This window comes from Limulus polyphemus, unplaced genomic scaffold, assembly GCF_000517525.1.
Source record: "Limulus polyphemus unplaced genomic scaffold, Limulus_polyphemus-2.1.2 Scaffold1228, whole genome shotgun sequence".
Lineage (NCBI taxonomy): Eukaryota > Metazoa > Arthropoda > Merostomata > Xiphosura > Limulidae > Limulus > Limulus polyphemus.
Window position 1 is genome coordinate 33,037 of NW_013666838.1, and position 9,308 is coordinate 42,344.

The 9,308-nt window shown below is 34.3% G+C and overlaps 1 protein-coding gene across 1 annotated transcript in view; it reads right to left on the reverse strand.

Moving 5' to 3' along the window:
- Positions 1-3,580: 3,580 nt before the first annotated feature.
- LOC106462698 (angiotensin-converting enzyme-like protein Ace3) overlaps positions 3,581-9,308 on the reverse strand; it is a 24,257-nt gene continuing 18,529 nt past the window's right edge. Inside the window, exons 7-9 of the mRNA XM_022390018.1 lie at positions 8,185-8,283; positions 6,272-6,400; positions 3,581-4,032 (exon numbers count right to left, since the gene is read on the reverse strand). Coding sequence (XP_022245726.1) covers positions 3,855-4,032; positions 6,272-6,400; positions 8,185-8,283 — 406 coding nt within the window. The 3' untranslated portion in view covers positions 3,581-3,854. The remainder of the gene's footprint in view (positions 4,033-6,271; positions 6,401-8,184; positions 8,284-9,308) is intronic.

Here is a 9,308-nt window from a genome sequence, read left to right on the forward strand (position 1 = left end):
TTTTCATTTTTTCTGAAAAGGTGGTGTCTATTTACTTGTGACCACGCCGTGTACACCGTTCATATTTCGTTAAAAGTAACACATGAATGAAATTCTGTGCTATTTTAATGTGATATTGTCTTTGATCCTCATATAATTTTCCTCAAGGAAACGTTACATACGTTGCAAAGTATCACTTGAATTATGTTTCGTGTATTTGAGAGATTATGTGTGTTTTTTTCTGTGTTGCTTTAATAGCTGTCTTCTGCTAAGATACTATACTAAATAGTAAGAACAGTGGTAGTTCTTAGACGGCAATATTCTCTAAAAGCGAGGGGGGGGGTGTAACTCCATGGAAATCCAAATGAGCAGAAAACACAATTCAACGTTTCTACTATATTTCTGAGTCGAATGTATAATTGATCATAAAAAATGTTTGATGGTAATTTCTCTGTTCTATTATTATCTGTTGCATTAAGTTTTTTTCCGGATAAACGAATTTTAGTACAGATAATTATCGCTTATGGAAGTATAACTCGTGTATTCCTAATCATTCAGATACGGAGTTAGAACGATTATAAAGAGATATTGTGCCATCTATCGGTGAGAGATGCATATCGCTGTGGCAGAGGTTCGAGTTTTTAGTACCATAACAGTCTGTTTGTTGCTAAATTATACGAAATTGGCGCCAATAACTGACCAATTATATTTCTATGCGACCAGAATATCCCACGTGAAATGTTCATATATATATATATTACTACCAGTATTCTAAATTTCATTAGTAACTTGAACCAGATTTCAGATATAGATCATTGTTCATTTTCAGAAGTTTCGTGTTTTTATTGAGTATTTTTTCGCTAACGTGTTTCAGGCAAATTTTAAAACTTGTTCGTTCAAAGCAGTCTTGGATTATATAAAGAATAATTTTTCTATTTAATAATAATGGCGATATTTCTAGATAATGAGGAATTGTTGAAATAATTGTAAGATACTTCATTCGTGTTTGAACTTGAAACGTTTGTGTTGAATTTCATTAAAACAATCTAAATTGTTTACGGGGTGAAAAATGACCAAATAATTTTCAGCATTTTCATCTTTCTTCCTGGGTCACCAGTGAGTTTACGGGCTTACAGCGCCAAAATCCGAGGTTTGATTTCCCTTTGTGTAGAATTTTTCTCAAACTAGACAAACAAACCAAAGCAAGTTTTTTTTCTACGTATGAAGAGAGAGACCTAACGGTCGACCCCACATATTCCTTGCCATAACATCAGTATGTTAATATATGTAAAACAATTCAAAATTCCTACTATATCCATCTACCTCTCATCAGACCACTTAGGACGACACTTGTGGAACACTTCAGTCTCGACCAATAAAGCTCTCATCAGACCACTTAGGACGATACTTGTTGAACACTTCAGTCTCGACAAATAAAGCTCTCATCAGACCACTTAGGACGACACTTGTGGAACACTTCAGTCTCGACAAATAAAGCTCTCATCAGACCACTAAGGACGATACTTGTTGAACACTTCAGTCTCGATAAATAAAGCTCTCATCAGACAACTGAGGACGATACTTGTTGAACACTTCAGTCTCGACCAATAAAGCTCTCGCCAGTCCACTTAGGACGATACTTGTTGAACACTTCAGTCTCGACAAATAAAGCTCTCATCAGACCACTTAGAACGACACTTGTGGAACACTTCAGTCTCGACAAATAAAGCTCTCATCAGACCACTTAGAACGACACTTGTGGAACACTTCAGTCTCGACAAATAAAGCTCTCATCAGACCACTTAGGACGACACTTGTTGAACACTTCAAGACGATAATGAAACCTTGTTGTATTCAAGATTTATCTGGTGATGCCTCACAACGTCATTTTACTTTTTCAAATAGTCACTCCACATTCTGCTTCCATAAGGATGTTTTTAATGATATCACGAATTGAATACCAAGCCTTCTTCTCTTTAATAGTTATAACAACAAAAAAAAACCAAGCAAGTTAACAGACTTGCGAAATGTCACAAGCACATTAAAGGAGGAATCACAATTGACTTCAACAGTTAAGTGATGATCTTCCTGAGAAATGAATGTGATATGTCTTATGAATTTTAATTAGTTGCGCTGTTTTTAAAAAAAATAAAATGTGTCTTATCTATGGCCTCTTGCTACTTTTTGGCACAGACAGCTGCTTCTATTTTCCGTTACTTTAATGGTTTACTTCAAATAATCCAGCTTTTTCCCTTTGAATAATTCGGTGTTCATTTATAAGTTTTAATAATATAATTAGATTCCTTTCTGTAAAATTTAGCTTTTTTTTAAGAATTAATTCAGTGTTAACTCATTTTATTTTTCTTAAGGAGAACGTCTGTAGGAAATGTCTTTAGAAACTATTATTCATTCTGTCATTTGCCGCTTCAGATACATATTAATGTTCTGAAGGAAATTAGTCTTATATTAAATTCTCATTTCTGTTTTTAGTTTGAAAATGAATAGTGTGGAGTCTGATATAAAAAAAAACAACTTTGTATAATTCGTTTCTAGTCACATGGGACTCTAAATCTGTATAATCCAGTCATTGGCACTCTGGATTTTAAATGTGTGTAGATCAGTTATAACCACCTGGGATTTTTTACATTTATATAAGTTAGTCGTAGTTACCTACGATTTTAAATATATATGGCTCAGTCGTAATTACTTGGAATTTTGAATTTGTATGATTCGGTGATTGTCACCTGGGATTTTAAACTTATATAGCTCATTTCTAGTTGTCTGGGATATTAATGTCTGAATGGTAACTGTAACCCAGTTGTAACTCAAGAGTTGGCGATGGTTGACTTTCTTCTAAGCTATCAACTCAAAATTAGGGACAGCTATGCACAGGTAGCCGGTGTGTATAGCTTTACGTGAAATTCTGAAATATACAATCAGATCGAATTCAAAACATGGCTTCCAGTTACATTGTTTGCTATCGACTTAAACCACTTACTTCATCTTCCATTGTATGTCTGGTTTATCTTGTATGGTGGCCAAAACACGTGTAGTTACGTATGATCCACCGGCTTAAACCACTTACTTCATCTTCCATTGTATGTCTGGTTTATCTTGTATGGTGGCCAAAACACGTGTAGTTACGTATGATCCACCGGTTAAAAGATATCTAATCAAAAACACCTTAGGTGTGAAAAAAAAGGTGTGGCCAAAAAATGATTCAGCGTACGACTTAAAGAAGTGAAATCAAAACTAGCGGCCAAACTGGTAACTACACTTACAACATTGATAAGAATTTTATAGCAAATATTCATTCATTAGTTAGCCAGACCGCATTTTTTTTGTTCAATTTGGGACATGATGGTGGGTAAAACAAAATTAATGTAGTAATGTATTCAAAGCATTTACTTAACAGACAGTGTCTGTATTTTTGTTTTCACACATAATAGACTGTTACATTTTCTCATGTTAAGATATTTTATTGAGTTTATAACGCAGCTTATTTATTTTCAAAGTTTCAATACGAAAACAATAACAAGTTAAAATAAAATAAAAAACAATGTAGTCCTTTTAAACATTGAAATATTTTCGTTTTCAATTTTTTCTTTCACACAGTCAGTTAAAATTAATAACCTTTATGAATTAAATAAAACTACATTTTCATTATCAGAGTTTAGAGCAATAGCTAAATATGTGTTAATTTAGTAATTCAGTATTCAAAACTAAAATGACATACACTTTAAAAATCGAATTTAAATATCAAGCCTATTTTCAAAACAAGTCTTTAAAACAATTAAGATTCCGTATCAAACTAGCTTCGACCTCCTCTTCGTTATATATTATCGTTCTTCACAAAGCATATTTAAAAACACATGTTAATTTAATGAAAGAAACCAGCCAACTGTAGCTCCTGTCTTCCTGTTTTCTTCTATTAGCCATTCCTTTAAAGGTCTGAAATAAGCCAACAGCGGCGCTGCTGTCAGTTTCCCATGTCTGAAGAACTGAGATGCCACACGTGGCCAAGGAAGAGACGACCCCAACGACATCAGCGTCCTTAAATATTTCAATTTCCAAATGAATATAAATAGTATCAACTGAATGAAAACAATATTTAAAAATTAATATCTAAATATTTCGGCGTGACCGTTAATAAACAATAGGTAATATTTTTGATAAAGTTTTAAAATCAACAATATATTTAAAATGATATTAAAAAGTGTTTGTAGTTAAACACAAAACAACACCAAGGGTTATTTGAACTCTGCCCACTACGAGTATCGCAACTCGGTTTCTAGCGTTGTAAGACCACAGACATACCTCTATGCCACTGGGGGTATAATAAAAACAATTATAGAATGTCTCTCCTAAATGTTTAATTTAATATTTTATTTAATGTTAAAGGTAGTTAAATTATTAGGATCTATATCGAACTTAACTGAAAACCCGGTGGCCAGGGTGGTTAGGGCGCTCGACTCGCAATCTGCGCGTCGTGGGTTCGAATCCCCGTCACACCAAACATGCTCGCCCTTTCAGCCGTAGGGGCGTTATAATGTGACGGTCTATCCCATTATTCGTTGGTAAAAGAGTAGCCCAAGAGTTAGCGGTGGGTGGTGATGACTAGCTGCCTTCCCTCTAGTCTTACACTACTAAATTAGGAACGGTTAGCACAGATAGCCCTCGTGTAGCTTTGCGAGGAATTCAAAAACAAACAAACAAACTTAAAACCCAGCCAATTATACTATCAGCTATAATAAACAGTTAACTGCTAGTTCTAATTCTAAATTGTGGCCCTCCGGTAACTCAGTGGTAACCTTGAGGACTTATCACGCTAAAATTCGAATTTCGATCCCTGCGCTTGACACAGCAAGTTTGGCCCATTGTATGCGTTTGCGCTTAACAACAAACAATCCAAAACAGTAAACGTTCAACTAGATCCTTTAAATCATCAACTAGAACCAATCGACACTTTCAAAGAACTCGCATAGAAATTAATCTTAAATTATTTCTAACACTTTAGTTAAATGTTGTATCAATAAAAGTAGAGCATACACAAAAAGGAGACATAATATGACCAAAAAATCGTTAATACTGTAAAAAAATGGAAGAAAAAAAGATGAAGATAGCACAAAAAATAGATTGTATGTATTTAACTCTAATTTCCGAACCAAGTATTTCTTAGTTGTTAACAAGTCGAGCTGTGAATCAAAGGGTCCAAGATTCGAGCCATGATGCCGCTGAACACGCTTCGCTCTTTCGGATGTAAACGCGTTATAAAAGTGGCAGTCAGTTCTGTTATTTGGTTCAAAGAGCCGAACACAGCCCGTTTGGCGGAGTGTGATACTGACTGACTGCTCTCCCTGAGGCCTAAAATTAGGGCCTAGGGGCCTTTTATTCCAGGTGTCGAAATAAGATATCGTTTGGGTGGAAAATTCCAGTAAGGTTCTGGATTACGAAACATTTTATTTACGAAATATATTTGTACTATTTATATCATAAATTCCAGTATCATTAAAAATGATCTTTTAACGAATCAAACCAAAATGCATGTCATAGGTCAATTGCCTACGTGTGTTTTGATGCGAGTGTCGTGTGTCTGAATGAAGATTGACTTTACTTTGAATAAAGCCTTCCTAATTATTTTAATGTGTAGTTTTGGTTGGTCGGTGGTTTTTATAGCAAAAACACATTGAGCTATCTACTGTGTCCAACGCAGGTAATCGAGCCCCGCACTTAGCGCTGTCCCACCGGGGCACTGTATAGTTTTAAAACTAAGAGAGTCCTTATAGCCCTAATATGTGTATAGGTATAGTCTGTAAATGTAGATAATTGAGCAATGTAACATAATAACATTAATTTCAGTTATGTTTGTTGCTAAGTATAAAGATTCATAATAGGCTATCTGTGCTGTGCCAAGAGTAGGGATTTAACTCCAAATTTTAGCATTACATGTCGTGCCTGCATTCAAGAAATCTTATAAATACTACAACTTTGTATGCGTTACTGACACTTACTGTTTAAGGTCTGCCTGCGTTCAAGAAATCTTATAAATACTACAACTTTGTATGCTTTACTGTCACTTACTTGAGTTTAAGGTCTGCCTTAAATCTTATAAATACTACAACTTTGAATCCATTACTGTCACTTACTTGAGTTTAAGGTCTGCCTGCGTTCAAGAAATCTTATAAATACCATAACTTTGTATGCGTTACTGACACTTACTTGAGTTTAAAGTCAACCTGCGTTCAAGAAATCTTATAAATACTACAACTTTGTATGCGTTACTGACACTTACTTGAGTTTGTGACCTGCCTGTGTTGAGCCAAACAAACAACATCGATGAAGTGCTTTGTTGGCTTCTGATGGCACTTCCGAGCACAGATCCTCGAGTAGCTGATATTGGAGAAATGTGCTGAAGTAATATCTAGACATAATGAAAACAATATGACATTCCTAATACATTAGTGGATTTATAAACAATATGGGAATAATATTTAAGTCAACAATACAATCAAAACAATATGACGTGGATTCTTAAACAATACAGTAATAATTTCTAAATCAACAATATTAATCAAAACAGTATGGCATTCCTAATACATTAGTGGATTCATAAACAATACGGGAATAATCTTTAAGTTAACAATACAATCAAAACAATATGGCATTCCTTATACATTCACATATTCATTAGTAATACAGGAATAATATTTAAATCAACAATATAATCAAAATAATACGGCATTCGTAATACATTAGTGTACTCGTTAAGAAAATACAGTAATAATACTATCAACAAACGACATTATAACACCAAATTTGTCATTTTTCTTCTTTAATTGAACACTCAACGTTTCGCTAACAGCTTCTACTGTTTGTGTTTCAGTGGAACGCTCCTGTAAAGCCAAACGTTGAGTGTCCAATTAAAGAAGAAGAATAACAAGCTTGGTGTTATAAGGTCGTTTATTACTGGTATTAAAATTTATTTTATACACCAATATGCTCTACAAAAAGTAATAATACAGAAATAATACTTAAAATCAATAATATAACTAAAATTGTCTTTCCTAATACTTTAATAACTTTATAACCAATACAGAAATAAAACTGAAATAAAGAGTCACGTGGTTATCAATGTTATTATGATAATTGAAAACATAATCAGATGAAAATCATGACGTCTTTATTCTAGTGCCTTATGGGAAAGGAACAATGTAAAAATAACTACGAAAAAAATAGTTAAAAGGAAAATTTTCTTTTTAAAATAGAAAGTGAAATTTTGAAAATAGGCCCACCAAGTATGTCTTCGGACTTACAATGCTAAAAACTGGGTTTCCATACCCGTGGTGGACAGAGCACAGATAACTCTTTGAGTAGCTTTGCGCTTAAGAACAACAACAGAGCTAATACGAATATTGAACTTAATGACGTATGAACTTCAAGTACTATGAATATTTGCGTGTTCGGTAACAATGTTGGTTTTAGCTTTTCACCGTTGAAAGCTAACTTGTGTTCGACGTAATATAGAACTCTACTATTAATTTTTGTGGTTTTTTAAAAGCTACATTTGTATTTTCAGGATGTTAAGACTTACTTTTTGTCCTCAAGTTTAATGTGTAACAACAGATTAGTTTCTACATTGATACACGAAGTTCATCTAAAATTACAGGTTAATCTTTGTTTTTACAGATCTTGTATATTACAATATGATACTTAGATCTGGCTCACAGGAGATATCATACCCTCGTTACAATATGATACTTAGATCTGGCTCACAGGAGATATCATACCCTCGTTACAATATGACACTTAGATCTGGCTCACAGGAGATATCATACATTCGTTACAATATGATACTTAGATCCGGCTCACAGGAGATAATGTATACTCGTTACAATATGATACTTAGATCTGGCTCACAGGAGATATCATACACTCGTTACAATATGATACTTAGATCCGGCTCACAGGAGATATCATACACTCGTTACAATATGATACTTAGATCCGGCTCACAGGAGATATTATATAAGCGTTACAATATCATACTTAGATCCTGGTCACAGGAGATATTATATACTCGTTACAATATGATACTTAGATCCGGTTCACAGGAGCTATTGTAAATTCGTTACAATATGATGCTTAAATCCTGCCCACCTGAGATACAGTATATTGCTTACAATATGATACTTATATCCGGCTTACCTGAGATATGGTATATTGTTTGCAATATGATACTTAGATCCAGGATCAAAATCTTTCTCCGTGCGCAGTACAGGTGGTTTTACGCCCTGAAACTTTTCCCTAAATAGAGAAAGTGTAAATTTCATGGACTTTAACATTTAATATTGATTGTTTTATAACACCAAAATAACATAGAATTGTTTATTTATCTCCCGTAATGAGTTATTTGCTAAAATGACCATATATATATATATATTTCCTCAATCTGAAACACTTGAGATGTTAGTACTACAACAGCTTTAATGTATTGCTTTTCCGAACCTTATAATAAATACTAGGGGAAAACTTGTATTACAAACACGAGACATTTTTGGCTGTGATATTTTGCACAAAGTTCATATAATGCAAAGGCAGTGTTGGGTATTGAAAGTAATTAATATAGTTAAGGCCTAGGTTACTCGCGTATCAGATTGCGTACGTAGTGTTCTAAACGAGTCTGATGGCCGTGTGGATCGTCCAAATGATTGCGAGGTCAAATCTAAGTGGGTTGAACCTATTCTACAACACGCGATACCCGCCAAACACTTCTAGTAAAACAAAAAGAAAAAACACTTTGAGCCGAATGGTCTCATCAGAAATAACAAACCAATCGACTTATCTAGGAAGAGACACCAGATCAAACGACGCCATCTAAACCTGGTTATGAGGGTAAATATTAAAACTCAACAGGTGACGGTACCCGTACTCTAAATGTACATAAACACATGAAAAAAATCCACACACAAAACCTTAACACAAAGATATTTCTATCTGAGATAAAGCTCTGAGGGGTGACAGATCCATTCCCCTAATATCTTTCCTTTGGCAATGCATAGCAGTATATACACACCTACTCCTCCCTCACACATGTGTTGAAGTCGTCCCTACTGTTACGTCTCCATTCTTTAGTTGATTTTCCGTAACTTCGTTCCGACGAAACTTTAGCGACACAAGTCCTTTCTTAATAAAACTGGTTTATTCTTTCCGAATACAACTTTACGATACACTTAATTTCAACAGTCGCGCTATAACAAACACTATAACGAACGTTAACTTCAACAATACTCTCTGACTGCAGTTCAATTACTCACTACCTATACATTGGT